The 19,416-nt window shown below is 42.8% G+C and overlaps 1 protein-coding gene across 3 annotated transcripts in view; it reads left to right on the top strand.

Moving 5' to 3' along the window:
- LOC116945254 (otoferlin-like) overlaps positions 1–19,416 on the top strand; it is a 94,250-nt gene that overhangs the window by 54,809 nt on the left and 20,025 nt on the right. For 2 of the 3 annotated variants that reach the window (XM_032959599.2, XM_032959601.2), the window contains 12 exons: positions 534–658; positions 1,374–1,508; positions 2,011–2,172; positions 3,328–3,447; positions 5,859–6,020; positions 6,835–6,994; positions 7,820–7,917; positions 9,322–9,444; positions 11,368–11,428; positions 12,793–12,884; positions 17,025–17,135; positions 19,298–19,363. In XM_032959599.2, coding sequence (XP_032815490.2) covers positions 534–658; positions 1,374–1,508; positions 2,011–2,172; positions 3,328–3,447; positions 5,859–6,020; positions 6,835–6,994; positions 7,820–7,917; positions 9,322–9,444; positions 11,368–11,428; positions 12,793–12,884; positions 17,025–17,135; positions 19,298–19,363 — 1,415 coding nt within the window. The remainder of the gene's footprint in view (positions 1–533; positions 659–1,373; positions 1,509–2,010; positions 2,173–3,327; positions 3,448–5,858; positions 6,021–6,834; positions 6,995–7,819; positions 7,918–9,321; positions 9,445–11,367; positions 11,429–12,792; positions 12,885–17,024; positions 17,136–19,297; positions 19,364–19,416) is intronic. The other variant, XM_032959600.2, reaches the window with a different exon arrangement.

The following is a 19,416-nucleotide window of genomic DNA, read 5'->3' as shown; positions in this document are numbered from 1 at the left end:
AAAAAAATGTATTCTTATGCATTTGGCTAATGTTGTCTATGGGCGGATGTTTGTGCTTCTGTGTGTGTGTCAACAGCAGTGCTATAATTCCTCTGACCTGGGTTCAGTTTAAAGCCATGGAAAACAGTGGCAATTGAAATGTAACCCCTTGCTGGGCCTGTCCTCGGCGGAGTTTAGTAGGGTGCAATTGTTCTTCATGGAGTGTCCCCTGAATGAGATAATCTCGAGCTGCTTATGGTTGCCAACTTTTCCATTGATAAAACCCAGCCATATTTCTCAGTCTGCCTAAGTCTATCAAAACTTGTGCGTTACACTCTCATAAAAGTTTAATACAATACCACCAGATATCGGAACAAATCAATTCCTGGCACCCGAGCACAGATGCCAGTTGCCAGACAGCCCGGGACAACCCAATCCCGCAGCTCTGATTAGCACGGCTGGCTATGTGCGGTGGGAATGAAGTCCAACATACATACATATATGCATCGCTGCTCCAGATCTCTCACAATGCCGTCCCCTCCCCCGCGACGCAGAGAGGTCGCAGTTCGAGCTGCGCGCGCACATGTACCAGGCTCGCAGCCTCTTCGCCGCCGACAGCACGGGGCTCTCCGACCCCTTCGCCCGAGTCATCTTCTCCACCCACTGCAAGTCCACCGAGGTACACCAGGCTGCTCGGGCCTCTCTCTGCCTGCCCACTCGAATGAAAGTTTGCCGAAGAGCGCGTCGCTGACGCGGCTCGAGCGAGGGTTCGCGCGTCGCGCTCGGTGAATGTACCCGGCAGGTCGCCGGCATCTACCCCCGCCGACCACCCACCGGCACCGGTGCGATGAGACAACCGTAAGACTCCGCGAGGGTCCCCGCGCCACGCTGCAGAGTTTGTGTCGTCGAGCTCTGGTCGGGCCTCGGGCGCAGCTCGGATCCATCGGATCCAGTCCTAAGCCGTTTGGTGTGAATTTCACATTCGCATGGCAGGGCAGCGGCCTGTGTTTAACCGACCAGTCAGCGACTTTAGACTGTGCGGTGATTGATTGTCGTGCTAATGCAACTAATCCAAGAAAAAAACGATGAGCTCAGTTGACCTAAACTCTCATTTCATCTTAGAAACTTACAATCTAGAGGGCATTTCCCATTGCTACTAATTGTTAGAAACGCCTGTATTAAAAAAAAAGAATCGAGATTATTAATGCTGTAAATCGTGAAATCGATATGAAATGTTGCACTGTTGCCAGGAGTTTACAAACGCCTCTCCATGCAAATAATCTCACGTGGTTTCTGTACGAAGGAGAGTCCTGCGTTGCTTATTGTGGCCCAAACAGCGCAGCGACTTGTGGGAGGCTAACCCTCGGGCTCGCCCGACCCTGTGGCATAACCAGGTCTTCCAGGAGACGCTCTGCCCAACGTGGGACCAGCTGCTGGAGTACCAGGACGTCTACATGTACGGGGAACCACGCGAGCTGAGAGACGACCCCCCCATGGTCGTCATCGAGGTGTACGACCAAAACACCATGGTAAGTTGAGGACTGCCAATTTTTGATAATGCTGCTGGTGATGGTGAAATGTGATTGTTGTATGTATGTATGTTTGTTGAACTTCTTTCGCACCGTGCATTGCCAACCGTGCTCATCGGAGGTGCGGGGAAGGACAACAAACTGAACGCAAAAAAACTGTTCTGAAGAATGGTTAGGACAGTGGGATCTTGGTAGTCTTCAATGTCAATTTTTCATTCAAACTGATTGCAAATATCTGTTTAAGTACAAATTAAGTCATTAATATCCAATTCATTTCAAGATTTTATGAATCCAAGTTGGGTTTGCACAATTTAATGATGAATGCAAATGCTAATTCGATGCCATAACGTTTGTGGTGGCATGAATGGGGTTGATATTATAACCACCAAGAAATTTTAAGTAACAAAAATATTTAGCATTAATTCTGAAAAGTTACCCTTCGAATTTGGATGCAGCAGTTGTCAACAACTGATGGTGATTGTGATCATTTCGTTTAATTTAGGGCAAATCCGAGTTCATTGGTCGAGCACTGGCCAAGCCGGTGGTGAAAATCAGCACGGAGCCGTACGAACCCCCGCGCTTCCCTCCAATGCTCGACTACTACCAGATCTACCGAGGCCCACTCACTGCCGGAGAGCTGCTGGCATCGTTTGAGCTCCTGCAGGTGACCCGCGCACTCGCCAGAATGACAGCGGCATCACCCCCCCCCCCTCCCTCCCATTCACCCACTCAGTGACATCACCACGCATCATTGTTGGGCTAGGTGAACTTTAAAAACAAAACGAAAGGTAAAGAGTTGCTGGCAAGAAGCCACTGGCTAATGTGTCACCAATAAACATACTAGGGTAGTGCAAAAACTGCTATTCATTTTTCCAATTTCCTTTACTTTAGCCACCCAATGCCCTGCCAGTTGTAGTGAGCAGTGTTCCTTTGCCTCCTGTTGTTGATGGGGATGCCTGCAACCAAATGCTCAGTAGCATCCTTCAAATGTCTACACACATACAAATACCAGCATCCTCCTATAGTCATACAGGCTGTTGGGGCAAGTGCTGTTAGCGAGCCAGCATGGCATATGAGGGAGTGGTGTGGCCAGGACCATGCCTGACTGCCTCTGTCTGCCAAGTTCTGGTGTTTACACATCACACCGACTAATTCAGAGTTGACTTGATCTTAGGGAGGTCCACAACTGCTAACCCCTAACTCTGAAGCCACTACTGACTGTGAATTTATAATCACCTTCTCTTCTTATTCTTCCACGCGTTTGTCCAACTCACGTGGGGGTCTGTTAAATATATTTTTTGCACTGCTGCTATGGCATGGAAGAATACTCTGCATTGTGTTTGCACTATAAGTGCTACAAATATGTGTTATAACAATTAACACGAAGTGAACCATTATCAGTGGCCTTAACTTTAGCTATTAATTATTAATGCCACTTGTGCAAATGCTTGCAGTACAAGCCTCAGCTCCGATACCATTGCACCAAGTTAATGCAATGAGCAATACATACCACTTTAAAAAAATATCTAGATTATATATGTAAAAACACATTTGTCAAGAACACTGCCTTAAAAGGAAAAACATAATCGGTGACGTTTCGGGCAGTGACCTTACTTCCTAGCTCGTAAGAATAATTGTGCACCAGTGCCAATGCAGCATCAGTGAGATGTTGCCACTGATTGCATTGCATAATCGAAAAAAAACCACACGCACACACCTTATATGTGTCTTTAAAAAAAAAAACGGTGTTATATAAATCTACGCAGCGGTGTGCGGTGTTGGATAACCTTGACGCGTCGCAACTGATTGTCATCAATAGGTCCCACCTGCAGAGAACTGCAAATTCCCGTCACTGTCTGGACCTACTGGCACTGACCGTGGACCCGTCACCGCCGTCCCCATGGGTATCCGGCCTGTGCTGGCCAAATACAGGATAGAGGTGAGGCAGTGCCCCCAACCCCCTTAAATCTCGATTGAAAACTCGTGCATTGGGATTATTTTGGTGCTATAGATGTCCAAATGATGGGCCATTTTGTTGAGTAATTATGTGTGGCCAGGTCGCTTCTGAAAAAGAAGTTAATTGCTCAGTGGGCTCTGCCTGTTAGAATGGGGATGGTTTAGTTTTATTCGTGTGTTTGGTTGATGTGTTTATCGTTTTTGTACTTTGCACTACTATCATGTTTTTGTATTGTTTGTTGCTGTAACGTTCTTACCCACTCGTACTGGACATTTGTGAAAGAAGAGCTTTATAGCTTATCGGTTTACTCCAGTAAAACTAAAATATTCTGATACTTTAAGATTGTTTTGTTTAGTTTGTTGTGTCATTCTCCCGCACACTCCGATTAGCGCAGTTGGCTCTGTCTCTGCGTGCAGATTGTCGACCTCAATCTTGAGGAGATCCAGTTTTGTTTGTTTGAAAGACCTCTAAACACTTCAGCGGAGAATTCCCTGACCAGATGTGTCTGAAAAGTCGGTCTCACAGAAGGATGTTGAGCTATGGTTTGATTATTCAGGACCAGGATTGCACATGATACCCCCAACGAGGAGCAGCATGATCGGAAGCTTACTGGAAAATCTCCACGAACATACACACCGTGATGGTTGTATCCCTCGAAGGAAAATAGATTTTGGGTCAGGGAGGGGTGAAACGAGGACGAATATATGTGGGAGGTAGCAGAGAGAGCTGAGCAGGAGAAGGGTGAGCTATAAGGAGGGAGGAGTGGGTTGAATCGATTGGTGTGAGGGCAAATAGAGAGAGGATGATGGAGCAAGGGGGAGAATGGATATGAGGGAGGGTGAGAAGGAGGAAGACATATAGTTGGAGGGGAGAAACACTGAGGGGAGAGGGAAGGTTGAGGAATAAAGGAAAGGAGGAAATTAGAGAGAGAGGGGAGATATTTTTGTTGTAAGGAATGTAAGAGGTGGGGCCGGAGGGGATAGAGCGATGAAGGATTAGAGGGGAGGGGGAGAATGGGATGAGTGGTTGGGTAGAAGTTAATAGAGACATGGGGGGGGGGTAAACAAGATGAGGGAGGTGAGCTATGATGAAGCGAGTTAACACAGGCAGAAAGCAAAGGGAGGGAAGGAGTCATCGGTGGTGATAGCTTAAGAATAAATGTTCATCAAACAGACCAAAACCATGGAGCAGCAGCTCAGGCCGACTCAGGGAGTAAGGACCTCCAGGGGAACACGAGTAGGCCTCGTTGACTGCATTAAATCAAACAAACCTAAAAGCATCTAAAACTTTAAAACCAAATTGGTGTCAGTGTCGTAAAGAAAAAAAACCCACCCCTATTAAAATCCTCATCAGGATTGCTATAAACTGCATCAAAATATCACTGTCCTGGTCACAAAAGCAAAGTTTGTGGGGAATGATAGCCATTGTCTGTACTTTTGATGCATAAGCAATTAGAAAATAACACTTACTACCCAGGAACACAATTTTTTGTGTGTTCTCGTCTTTGCCATTGTCTTTGAAACTGATTGGTCTACACCAGAGACAGTCTTTTTTAGGGCCTAGTCTCACCAGTGTAAAGCCCGTCTCACAGCAGTGAAGTTGCCAACCTCTGAGGCAGTGAGAAACGTGCTTAAACAAAAGTGTTACTTTTTTGCGTGCAGTATTCTTGTACAGGGATATTTCAGTTTTCAGGCCCATATGTTTGTGTTTCTCCCTTGTGATGGGACTTCTTTGCAGGATGAACATTGAGATATATAATGGCACGGGGGTGACCAATAAGGTCTGAATTGGTCTGTAATAAGGTAGGGGCACTGATCAGGGGTTGACAGGTATGGTACAGGAGCGGAGATTCGAGCTGGAGTCCCAGATTCAAAGAAACCCACCCCCAAGAAGTCTCCACGTCCAATTGTTGTGCGCCTGAATTGACTGATTTTCTTTATTTTAAAACAATTCATGTGCAGCCACCGTACTGGACATACGCTCTACAGTTCGGAAGTACTACATAGGCATGTAAAAACAAAACTTATTTCCCAACAAGTGGGATTAAAAGACAGAGATTAATTTAGTTTAAAACATTTGCAGGATCAGCAACAGGCACAGACAGACTGAAAGAGAAGTTATGAGGACAGACTTCCTTTAAACGATTTGCGCAGAAATTTATAGTAGCCAATTTAATTTCACGTACGCTTGCGAGCGATAATTGTTACGATTCTGAATACGCCATTTTATTTCATTTTTTACGCCGCAGCTGCTTACCGAGAAGGAGGTAGGCAAAGCAGTCGCAGGCGGTCAAGTCGCACAGCTCCCTTGAGTGATTTGGTTGCACAACTGATCGCTTGGTTGCGGTGCTTTCTTAGTGTCACAGCTGATTCTGGGCCTGTGTCACGCTGCAGATTCTCTTCTGGGGCCTGAGGGATCTCAAGCGAGTGCAGCTGCAGTCGGTGGATCGGCCACGCGTTGACATTGAGTGTGCGGGCAAGGGCATCCAGTCGGTGGTGATCGAAGACTTCAATACGAACCCCAACTTCAGCCACCTTGTCAAGTTCTTTGAAGTGGTAGGCGACGATTGTTCTCTCAAAATTGAGATGCGCTTCGGCGGCCGTCTGGGAAGGCTCTTCCTTCCGATTTAAGGAAGCCACGATAGCTACGCACTTTTAAATCTAGATTGAAAACAAATTTTGTTTAGAACTGCTTTGTGTTTAGTTTGTTGTCCTTCCCACACACACCTCTGATTAGCTACATATCGTACGAAAGAAGTTCAACGTACGTACATGCAAAGATTATGATGGTGGCTCACACCCTGTGCTCTGTGGACCAATTGTGGTCCCGAATGCTGTGAGAAGTGGTCCATGGAAATGTCGCAGATACTTTTATTTTTATTTTTTGAAGACAGCAAATGTTTTATTTTGTTTTTACTGCACGGTAGTCCACACATTTTATTTGAGGGTTGACTGTTCTGTGGGTCCAGATGAGTTGAAAGCTGCGCGATCATGACCCTGGTTAAAAGGAGGTGAGGGCTGTTGGAGCTTATAAATATATTGTTTCAAGAGATACTTGGTACATACAAATGAAAGCATTAACCAATCTAGGTGCAATGTATTCAAGACTGGTTAATTATGGCTTTGCAATCCAAGGACTAAAGAAAATAAGATACTAGTTTCTTGCTTTAATAAAACAGTAGGATATTATTTCATTTTCACCTACAATGTCCTAATATGTCCGATATATATATGACATAACACGGGGAACTATTATAATATTATTCATGGGATTAATGGAGATAGGAGTTGGATTTTTTTAAAGTATATCTGGTTAAAATATAGCAAGGAGCACCGAACAAAACGTAGGGGTTTTGTTTTCATGTTATAGGATCTGCCAGAGAAGGAGTTGTACCACCCGCCACTCAACATCCGAGTGGTGGACTGCCGTGCGTTTGGCCGCTACATCCTCGTGGGCTCGGACACAGTTACGTCACTGAGCAAGTTCATCTTCCATGCAGAGGGGCCCAACAAGGGCCGCAGATACAGCGGTGGGTTGCCCCAGCGTACTGTGTCCACTGCACTCAACCCTTTCGCTACCACAATGGCAGGAAACATCTCGCGTCTCCATGGTAAAATGAGCATGGTTCGGCACTCATTCTCCATCATCAGCGTTTCGCACAGAGGTGGAAATTTCACACAATCCCCGAAGAGAATAAGGCATACGCTGCGGGGTGTAGGGATCACACAATGAGCGGCATAATTCAAACATCACGTGGACGACAATGACTTGGAGAAATTAAGCAAAAGCAATTGAGTCAATTGACCATTATCTGCTTGGTTCCTCGAGTATGTGTGGACCAAGACGTTGTCCTGGGGCATAGACAGATTTCGATTTGAAGCTTTCATGACTGCAAGGATTCATCTTCTTTGGTTCTTTCGGTAAAGTCACGTAGAATGAGAATAAAATGATAAAATAACACAATACAATTTTCACGACGTTTCGGCCACAACGCAAGTGGCCGTCTTCAGGTGAAAGATACAGAACTGTCGGGACGGCCGCTTGCGTTGTGGCCGAAACGTCGTGAGAATTTAATTGTGTCATTTTATTATTTTATTCTCATTCTACGTGACTTTACCGAAAGAGCCAAAGAAGCACAGACAGATGTTTGATCATCACCGGCCAGGGTCAATCCGCTGCTGGATAAAGGCCTCCCCATACCACCGCCACCTCTCACAATCCTACGATGCAACGAGTTATCCAGCACCTGCACATGAACTGATGTAATACGTAATCTCCTCAGTAGATGCCCTCTCAGACACATTCCATTTCCTTGGACAGATGTTTAGTCTTCTGTATTATTTTCCTTTTGCAGTTGCGCCAACGACCAATGATGCTGACTTCATGAAACAGATCATGGAGACGAGTATGTTGGACCCCGACAAAGCAGAGACGGCGATCAACATCGAGGGCGTATGTAGCGATTATATAAGTGCCTCACCTGGTGGCGAACCATGAGATTAGTACACAAGCTTGCATTGCTTTATGTGTTCAACAGGGCTCCATCATTTCAAATGAATGCCCTTGCTTATGACAAAAAAATGTGAACACATTCGTCAGTAGCACTGACTTAAAAGTGGAAATATGTACGGTGACGTTTTAGGAAATGACCCTTCTTCATAGAACATAAATAAGTTACTAAAGGTCCTTAGCCAAAACGTTGCCCATTCTATCTATATATTTCCTTTCAAGTCAGTGTTATTGACTAATGTGTTGAGTTGTTTTGTTATTTGTTGTTTGTGCACCACTGCCAATGCAACACCACCGACTCATTATTTAATCTGCAAATAATATGCGATCAGCAACATGTGTGCAACAAGCCTGCCTCTTGATTCGATCCAGAAGGTTAAAACCAGTCCAGAGGTTGCGTTAAAAAATTGCTGCTTGATAATATTGGTCTGGAAAGCTTATAGGCTGATCGACTAAAACATATATTTCTTCGTGGAAACAGATCAGAGTTATGCTTATACATTACAACTTTGATAGCAGATTAATTAAATGTAGATGCAACCTAGAAAGCAGATAGGACCTACAAGCTTGTGTGTAGGACCTTCATTACTCCACAGGTCTTATGCACAAGCTTAACCTCTTGCTTGCCTGAGTGTCACCTCCATTAGGTACTGCATGTAGGTTTTCAACTGATGCTCTGGTTTATAGCATACAAATGTTTATTGCTAATGAATTGTCCAAACAAGTAAACATCTCTAAAACTTGTATTTTGAAATTAATTTCCTAGATAAGCATATAACGATAATGCGTATAGGCTAGTGATTGAAAGTGAGACAGATTCATATCTATTCCATAAACATGGAACCCCTTTACCACTTGATGCCTTGCAATATGAGAATACGTTTTCCCCTTTTTTCTGGCAACAAAACAGGTGTTAAGATGTTAAAACACCAAACTGAAACCTTTTACAAGGAATCATGTCTGCATTCTGACCACAAGCATATTTTGTTTGAAAAAAACATACTCTGATAATATATGCATTGTCCTTGAAACACCTGTTTTGTTGCCAGAAAAAAAGGCGAAAACCTATTATCATATTTTGGTACTGGCAAAGGAGGCCCCATGATGTAGTTGCTCACGCCTTGCAATAGTTGTCTATTTGATGTTTGAACATCTTAACACCTCATGTATGTATCATTTCAGAGAAAGATTCAAATCAACTTTGTTTGAGATCCTCTTCCTAAATATACACTTTGCTGCAACGGAGTTGCTGTGACAATGAATACGTTTATTTTAATTTTCTGCGCGTGACAAAAAACAGTGACGGAAGAAGCGAAACACCTACGCGTGTCTGTGTGTGCGGTGTAGGACAAGCAAGTCGCCATCCCGATCACGAAGAAGAAAAAGAAGAAGGAAACCTCTGACGATTCGGACGAAAGCGTGCTGGACTGGTGGTCCAAGTTCTTCGCATCCATAGAGATGCTCAAAGAGGTATGATAAGCAGGCTCATTTCATCAAGTACCTTCGGCCATAAATGTACGTACGTATGTATGTTGAACTTCCTTCGCACTGTACGTTGCCAACCATTCTAATCGGAGGTGCGGGGGGAAGGACAACATACTAAACACAAAAGCAGTTTTACAGAAATGATCCATAATATAGGTTTTTGGGTTAGATGGCGTAAATATAAATTTGTCGTTAAACCCGCCACCACCCGAGTAAACCCACAACATTTACCATTCGTGTACAACGTTTCATCGGTTTAACGACTCATTTATATTTACACGATCCAACCCAAAAACTTGTATTATGGATTATATTGGTCACAAAAGCCTAAATGTTCAAGAAATTCGTTTTCAATTGCTGTCTCCTTTTGGTGGAACAATATCCATTTTGGAGAAACTCAGCCACGTTCCAGTTTTTTGTAATTCACAAGAAGCTTATTTTGCCACTCATGTTGGTACATTTCTCATTTTTTGTGAACCAGCTCACCTCTTACTTGAGACTATCTTTGTCTCTTGAGTTATCATCCTTCTAGTAAACTTGAAACTTAAAATACTTGGACACAGCTTGGTCAACAGTTGCACAAAGGGTCACAGTGGGTGAAGCTTTGGCAGAATGAAGGCAGGACTAAGGCAGAGCCTGTGGCCCTTTTGTATTTCTGTTTTGCAAATGTACATTTTAACATTGTGATACTACATATAGTGGTCACTTGTTGATTTTGGAGCCATGTGAACCGAATTATTTACAAATATATACAGAATAAAAGCACATGGATTCTTACACAAGCGGTTTGAGGTTTAGAATCAATGAGAATCGATACATCATTACACCTTTGTTTTGACATGTTTCTTCGATCCATGTGTACTGTGGAGTACTTCGATAGGGCTATGTCATGTGCCTAATACTGGATAAAAATGCCTGTGATGGCAAGACAGAAATAATAAAAGTATTTGGCCTCCTTGTTCTTTCAATTTGCAAGTTTGTGGCATAAAATCTGTCAGATTTACAGCACCTCAAAGCTCTGCGAATGGCCATAAGTACGTGATGCTGCTGGTCCTGCAAATGCTGCTGATCACGATGATTTGCTGGTGCTTAAGATTATGATAATACCATGATGGCATTTATGATATGAATCATTTTCGTAAAATGCACAAAAATGTATTGAAAAAAAGTTACCGATTACATATTGTTCCTTTAGAACAGTATTATTGAGGAATGTGTTGAGTTTGTTTTTATTATTTGTATAAGAGGTCTGGCCTTGGTTTGTGAGATATCTAATCACTAGACATTTCCACTGAGTCAAATGCCTTTCATGTTTTGCAAAGGATAGGCGTAGTGGTAATCATGGTAATTGATTTAGCCTTCAGATTTTTCCTATTTTTCTAGTCCAGAATTTGATTAAAAGTATGTATGGTAAAGAAACCTTTTCTAAACCCAGATTGCTCACAAGACTGGTTGGCCTTTACATGTTTCATATTCTGACTTACGTGAAAAAAGTATAAACGTGCGAAAATAATGCATTGGTCATTTGGTAACTAAGTCCGTTAATTTTCTTTCAATAATGTTCCATCAACTAGTCTCACTTTTACAGGAGAAACAAGCAAAACACTTTGAGCAGGGCTAGGTTTTCTGTTATACCTCTCCAGAGTATTTTCTAATGTCACCCTTCAAACTTGAACATGTAATTTCAGTGATGTGAGAGCATGATGACATACAGTAGCATCTGCCCATGAATTGAAAGTATTATTTCATGTAAAAAAAGCTTCAAAATCATATCAGGCAGCCTGGAACACACAGCCTTTTGACATACATACAGGATAAGAGATATTTGATTGTTTGGGTTTATTTTCCCAAAAAATGTCGACTTTGTCACTGCTTTCAGAGTTTGCTGTGATGCTCTTTTTTATGCAGAGTCGACGGCAGACTCCGGAGGACGATGCAGTAGAGGGAACTTCTGCAGAGACTGTCAAGGGTTTGTTCTTTTTTCCATCATCTGGCTGGGCCCATCGTACATAACTTGTTTGAAATGTGCAACATAGATTCATTAATAGAGGTACATCTTCTCTAGTATTCCAAAGACCTCTCACAATTCAATATTAATTTGACTCAGTTCTAAGTGAAAATCCGGAGTACCCGGAGAAAAATTCACACGACCACGGGGAGAACATGCAAACTCCAAATATACAGGCATCAGTTATCGGGATGGAACCCACGACCTCCTGCATGCCAAGCGAGGTAATTAACATCTCACCATCGCGGCGCCTCTTAACGTCAAGGACCCACGTTGGCACAGCTCGATTGTACCAGTGGGAAAAGGGGCCTTATAGCATAACACTCCCTGCATCGTACTTGAACATAAGGCAAATAAGCTCTACATGGATGAATGTTTCCACTATATCTTCACAACATCTTTTATCAACTGGGGGTTACCAAATGCAGGTATGACCCAATTATTTGGTGATATTGCGTTGGCAGTGGTGCACAAGCACATACAACAACAAAAAAACTCAACGCATATGTCAATAACACTGCCCTAAACGAAAAAATATATAATAGACGATGTTTCCGGCATTGACCCTTCTTCCTTTAATGTGCTATGAAGTTAAGGAGGGCAGGGTTATTGACAAATTTGTTCAGTTTTAATTATAACTCAAGCCTGAGCATTCCCATGTGTCTAAGTTATGTGATTTAATGATACAAATTGTATTGTAAATGAATTTTCAATATATAACATAAACATGGAATGATTAATCGATTTATTAAACTTGACTCTCAGGACACATACGTTGAATTTTAATGATAAATACTTCATATAATTTATTTATGTCGTTCTCGTAAACATTGCAGAGGTTCATCCTGTAGATGCTACCACAACAGGCAAAAATACATTCTTGAATTGTGACCCCAAATTATGACCATTCCTTGAATTCTAAACAGGATGCATTGAGACACGCCTATGAAAAGCCTATTGTTAATATATAGTAATTGGAGACCTTTATCATTCCACTGCTGAGTGAAGGCCTCCCCATGCCATGCCAGTCATGCAAGTTGTTTCACCATACTTAATCAAACTGGTCAGTGTGAGTTAAAGTGTAGAGGGAGATGCAGGACCAGTTCAGATATCACTCACCACTGATGTTAGCTATGGCCGGGAATTGAACTCAGGTCACCAGCTTCATTGTCCAGTGTGTTGATCACTGTATCACCATTCCAGCAATTAAATACGTCAGGTTTTTTTTTGTTGCTTTCTTATGCTTGTGCATAAATGTGTAACATTAGTATAATGTCCTATGTTACCATTCACACAAACAATCACATTCCAATTGCCAAAAACAGCAGTGGCCCCAAAAAAGGCTCGGAAAAAAGGGGCCGACAAGGACAGCGACAAACCAACGAAGAAGCCTGGACTGCAGGTGGAAGAGTTGAAGGTACAATCCAAGGCATTTCCACTCCAGAGCCATGAATGCCATAATCACTGGGACCTTGTGTTTTATCAACACTGTGGGCTGCAGGGTGTACGTAATAGCAGCCTTAGCCACTAGGTGCCAAAGTCGGCAAAATTAAGGATGCAATCTTGTAGTTTTACTCAATCCTCATTTTGAAATACAAATCAATTTGGAAAAAAAGTGACAAAGTTAGAATGTCTCTTCTGCTCCAACGTATTCAATCACGATTCTACCTTGATTGGATGTGCATACACATCGTTTTCCTGGCGTGCAAAGCAATGCACCATAGGGGCTTTTAGAAACCACTACCTTTGGCTGTGGCATATGTATCAGTATCGTAGTAGGCAGCTTTATTAATGGGCCAACCTCGAATTGAATTTGGCAATGGACCGCTGCTTTGAACAGTCAAAAGTTCCTCCTGGAAACTCAGATCATGAACACTCAAGGCATTTAAGAAATGCTGCCACCGTCATCCAAACGGTGTAAGTAGAAAAGCGTATCTTGCTAAAATAAATGCATTAAGTTATTAATATAGTGTACGTCCTGTAGCATATTCAACGGATTGTATTGCATATGAGATGGTGATCGTCACATTCGCACTCATAGTCAACCCTTGATTTTGAGTGTGTATCTGGTAGCTTTTGCAAAGGTCGTGGTAGCTCTTGCAAAGGCCAATTCTATCTGTAGGCAAACTCATAACACACTTGTCATTACACACTTGTTATATGCAGAAATACCTTCGCTCAAAAGATCGCGTGATTTATTTCCATTAGGGCAGTGTTATTGACGAATGTGTTGAGTTTGTTGTTTGTGCTAATGCACCACTGCACATGTAATATTGGAAGATAATCTAAAGCAGTGTTGGGCATGCACATTCATCAAACAATATGCAACCCATTACAGTATGCTTAATTATCCATATAGCAAAACACTGCGTTCTTGATGCAGTAAAAGTATAATTTCGTGAAAATTCCATGAATTCATTGGTACAATTATCGTCTTTTTTTTTTTTTACAAAAGTGCTGTGAATACTTAGATTAAAAGTTATTATTATAATTGATGCTTCCTGAAATGTTTTTATATACATTTGAAATGACAGTATTGATACTGTATGTAGGATAATACAATTACAATGTAATGTTTGCCATGGATGTTATTATGTTTTAACATATCTCACCAGCATTGTATAATCATCTAAGAGTATACAGTACTGTAATTTGACCTTAGAATACCTTTCAGGTTCACATTACAAGCATGCTGTCTTAAGCATTTTACCAATGCTGGAGGCAACTAGTTAAAAATATAGCACTGAAGTATTGAAAATTAAATGATTCATTTAATGCAGTATATTATGTTTAAACATGTGCTGCTAAGTAACCGATCATGCTTGAGGCAGCACCTACAGTAGGCTGTATAACTGAAAATGCATTGCAGTGATTGTTAATGATGGATCTAAATTCAATATATGACATGTTTTGTGTTCTCGTAATCTTGTCGGTTGGTTTTTGGAAAGAGAACCCGTTCTTGTAATGTCTGGCAGTACCAGTCGGTATGATTGTAGGATATCTTGTCTGGGTGTCAACCCGGCCAGTCAGTCTCCCATCCTCCTCTGATGGGTTGCTTACCAGCATCACTTTTTTCTCTGCATTTACATGGAAGGCACAGTTTGGTATAATTATTGTTTGTTAATTAATTAACCCTTATTTTTTAAAACATAATTTCCCCATGACAAGGCCCAACTTGACTCTTGACAACCTTGTAATTAGTACGTCGTGTTGCCACCTCATAAGAATAAGAAGTTGGTACATACATTCAAATGAATTATGTTGAGTTGTCCGTGATTATGCAACTGAGAAAAGCCAGGAATTATAATGTCCCAAGAAGACGTACACGTTTCCGAGGGCACCCTAGGGGAACTGGGACAGGTGGCAACCCTATTTGCATCAGTTGCTTGGTGTCATCCAGCCTGCTGACTCTTGCCTGCAGAAGAAAGCCAGGCTAGCAAGCAGAGGTAGGCCATGCGTGGCCTTGGTAACTGCTGGCCCAAGTACCACTGGTGTCCACTTGCCTGGCTCTGCACTTGAAGGGGAAACCACCGTGCCACAAAGCCGTTTCGGCCTCCATCCCATTGGTTTTGAGGTTCTCTCACGGATTCGGAGCCAGTCTTGCGTGCACATAGCCCATATCATCACCTCAACTGAAAACTTACTTTGAGGGTGAAGGCCCAGAAAGTGAAGCTCAGTGGCCATTGCCTCCCAGTTCTGTTTCCACCGCCACCATCACCAAAGCAGCTCCATTCAATGAACGCAGGGCCCTTGCGAGACCCACAGTTTTCAGCCTTATTCTCAGGAGTCCATCTGTAGACCTGTCAAACTGCCTATTCATACCATGCTGCCTTCAAGTGTTACTTGCAGCCCTACCACTCCTCACTGGTGAAACCCTATCCACTGTGCAGGGGATAAGGACACCCACCGCCTGGCATTTGCATCTGATGTGGAAAATAAACAGTTGAGGTTTGTGTGGCTTCAGCAAGGCCTGGACATTTCCTCCCTATATATTTGCTGCAATTCACGCCGGGAATGGTATTCTTCTTGGCCTACCCGGCAGGAGAAGCTTCCAATTTCGTGTGGACTTCCAGGAATAATCAACCATCTCGGCAAGTTCCACCAAGATAATTGTATCAACTTCCTCAGGGATCATTTCGAAGCGGGTGCAATGTTCCATGATGGAGGTGAAGAGCCCGCAACTCCGATGCGCACAGTTGGCCGCATATGGTGCAAAAGAAGTTCAACATACATACATCCAACTCTTGGTGTCTGACACACTTTTGTCCCATCCTAAGATTGATGGCTTTGCAATGGTCGGCACTCATCAGGGCTGGAGCACTGTGGACGTGCCACTGGTCCTAGATGAGCAGGGATCTTGCTTTGTGTTGATGCCAAACTGACATGCGTCACCTTGCATCAGAGACACTGTTTTTTTTTGTTGTGGCCATCACTTAGGTCAGAAGTGTTAGAGATTCGAAGGCTTTTTGTGAAAATAGCAATGGTTGCAGCCGCTGCAAGGGCACAATGGGAGGTTGCTGCCACCACCACTGTCGTATGGAATTCCCACTCCTCAGCCATCCATGCTGCTGGATTCTTGCCCCTGCTGCTCTTGTTAAAGTCTAGGCTCACACAACTTTAAAAAAAGGTCTGGGCTCACGACTTTTGACTGATCATTTGCCTGTGACTGACCAACCTAATTCTACAAATTTGTATATTTCCCCATTCGGTATCCCCAAAAGTGCATCTTGCACTTCATGTACATCATCTTGAGATGCTGCATCTTTTAAATTCTGTATACATCCAAGTTGCATTTGATTAAAATGTAAGTATGAGGACATCCTTAAAAGTATGTTTTTGTATTCTCTGGAAGCACCCACAAGGCTCCCTCCTATCTCCCCGTCTCAGCAGAGGTACTAGAAATGGGGTTGACTTGGTGGAAAATAGGGTAAGAGCATGTGGCTGATTGTACGATGGTAACCAGTGTCAAGTCTGCAAGTTGATCGACACATGACACTGCAAAACCAAACCGTATGCCAAGAAGGGAGGGAGAGGATCTGGTTAAGAAAATATACGGTATTGTTGTGTCCGTCAGACCATAAGAAGTTCCAGAAAGAAAGATGCACCCCAAACTTGTGCTCAGTGTCAATGAAGTTTTACAAATCTAATTACACACACCTACCGGACTTTAAAACAGTCTGGTATAGTTTAGAGAATGCGGTATTAACAATTGACCTGTGATGTATTATGTGATGCTGGTTGAGCCCCCCCAAACCTACTCGCAAAGGTTTAAGAGGGGGATGGGAGACTGGCTTTTAAATAGTTCTCGGTGTCGTCTTGTTCACACTCAGACGAGATCTGTAACAAGCATTACCGTTGGTGCTGCCAGAGCTTTACAAAAATCTGACTTACGTAACTCTTTAAAAAAACGTTTCCAGTTTGGCAGGTGAACGTGGGACTTATTTTTTTCCCTCGCCAAGTCCTGTGTTTTTGCATTGTGAAGACAATCGATATCATCCATTCCTTCCCCCCCTCCTCTCTACCCTCTTTCCCCCAAAACAAAAACAACCAAAAAAAGCCACTTGTTGGTCACTCAAGCCACACTGAGCGAGCTGTAAAGAAGGGCTACTCAACATTCCAGGCAGTGGCACCCAGATTGGACGGATTAAAACTGGATCAGGGCTGCTGGGTCAGTACGTACAGATGTGATAGCTCCGTAAATTGCATGCCTTTATGTGCTTAAAGGAATTTGCACTTGCCAGACTTCCCCGGTCTTTGTTTTTTGTTTGTTATAATTGCGTGCAAGCGTTTTTATTCAACACTTGTGTATTTGGTACGTATATAAGCTGGCTTTATTAAAGAGCATATGCACACATATACTGTATATTCGTTACATATAGTCCCGTTGGGAACCGTTTATACAACACCCAAACAAATGGGTGATTTTTTTTACGAAGTATTTAATTCACCTCGAGCAGAAGCCAAAGGCGTAGGTTTGAGTGCGGTTTTTACGATCTTCCAGCATCCAAACTGGCAAAGGAATCGCATGTTAGGCAAGTGGTGTAACAATAGCAAGAAGGTAAATCGTTCATGATGTCGGGATGAACTGGGGAGGTCAGGCATTGTAAATGTCCCATATGTGTATGCTATAAGCCTGTGACCAAATCAATGTGCTCAATCCCCCTCAGATCCTAAAAGCTAAGCAGTATCTTCGAGTCTGGACAGTGCTTGAACGGGTGATCCCCGTGCATAAAACAGGTGTTGTAGGCTGCAGGGCTATGCGGGCAGCTGAGGCCAGTGCAGCAAATTACATTGTTGCACTGTGCTTCTATGCTTCAAACATTTGCTTCCGGCCTTCACCAATCCACGCGGATTACGGTGAATTAAACTCCCATGAACCCGCATGGCATGTGGAGGCCCTGATCCGGCAGTGGATTGGGGAAAGGTCCTCAAATTTACTTGTACGCTATGTAATTCGGTATATCTGTTTTGTTATAAAGATATTGTTGAGACCGACATGGCTCCCAGCGATATATTTGAGCCACGTATAGTTTCAAGGTATGTATATATGTGCTGTGTCTGCATATATGTGTGTTTGTCTAAATATATAGTATATAAAGATAAAGTTGCAGCCCTGAAAATGTCTACGCACGCCACGATAAGTTTTTTTTGGCCTGCTCTTCCACGCTGGCTATATGGCTTGGAAGAGATGATATGCAAACAAAGTTTTTGTTCACTTATTCTGGAAGTTACATGTTATAGAACAGAAATATATTCAGCTCCATTGGCTTCCACATTATTGAACCATATTTTGTTTTCCTTCGAGTTAACCAAAATATCATTAGTCCCACGGATACTTGCATTTACATCATCACCATCCCTGTTTGCACAAAATATTTCATCAAGCAATATTTAATTGAAAGCATACATTATTTGCGCAATTAAAAATATGCGTACCTTTCCACCATAAATTCCAGGAGATTATACCACATTGACGTTTCAAATTTGTTGCCATCTTATAGCAAATTGCCGGTTGCACTGGTGCCCATGTTGAGTAGCCCGACTGAACATCACGTCCACCGTGGCCCCATCTAATCTGAAGTTCTGGGCCAATAGACTTGTACAAAGGGTTGTTCGCTTTACTTGATGTTTTTTTGGTTCTCAACCCGCAAAGTGACAAAGTAAAACATCTTCTGAGAAATGTGTGTAAAATGCAACATGATTTATGCGCAGTTGGTGAAACATTTCCTAGCTTAGGATGGTGGCCGTTCACACCGTTTAGTTGCAGTCATGCTACACTTGCCAAAATTACATTAGAATCATACAAGTCAAATCCTAAATCTACGATACTTAAATGTATATAAAATTTGATTGAAATTGTAATTGATTTAAAATCCAAATATATGATCTATAGAAGAACTTTCTCTGCCATGAAGAAGGGCATTTGCTTGAAACGTTGCTTATTACAGTATATACAGCTAACAAAACGCACAAGGTAACTGTTATTGGCCAAATATCCCAATGATAAAAAAATTGCAAATGACTCAATTGAGATTACGTGTAGCAACATCACCCCCTACTGCGAACATTTGGTATGGCCCTATTTAAAAAGAGTTGGGCCTCAGGCTTTCTGAGGTTCAAAAAACAAATGTCATATATTTTTTTCTCTTATGTTATTTCTTGACGGACGTGTTGGATTTGTATGACTTGCGCTCGTGCGCCAATGCCAATGCAGCAGCACACGTGTTTAACTCTCGGCTTTCTCCTGGTCCTGCAGCTTAGGGGGAACATCTTTGTGTAAGCCCTGTGGAACAAGGAAGCTAATCCTGGCCGACGTGTGTGTGTTCGTAGCGTCGCATGAACCCAGAACTGCTGAAACACTGCTTGATGGTCGTGAAGTCTGGCGGACTCTGCATGGTACGGTAGGGTCACCAGGCCCTATAGTGGGGCCCAGGTGTTATGAGCTGTGC

Source organism: Petromyzon marinus, chromosome 23 (genome assembly GCF_048934315.1).
Source record: "Petromyzon marinus isolate PM22_M1 ecotype Great Lakes invasive population chromosome 23, UKy_Petmar_22M1.pri1.0, whole genome shotgun sequence".
Lineage (NCBI taxonomy): Eukaryota > Metazoa > Chordata > Hyperoartia > Petromyzontiformes > Petromyzontidae > Petromyzon > Petromyzon marinus.
Note: the sequence above shows the minus strand (reverse complement) of the source record. Positions and strands in the feature narration are given on the sequence as shown.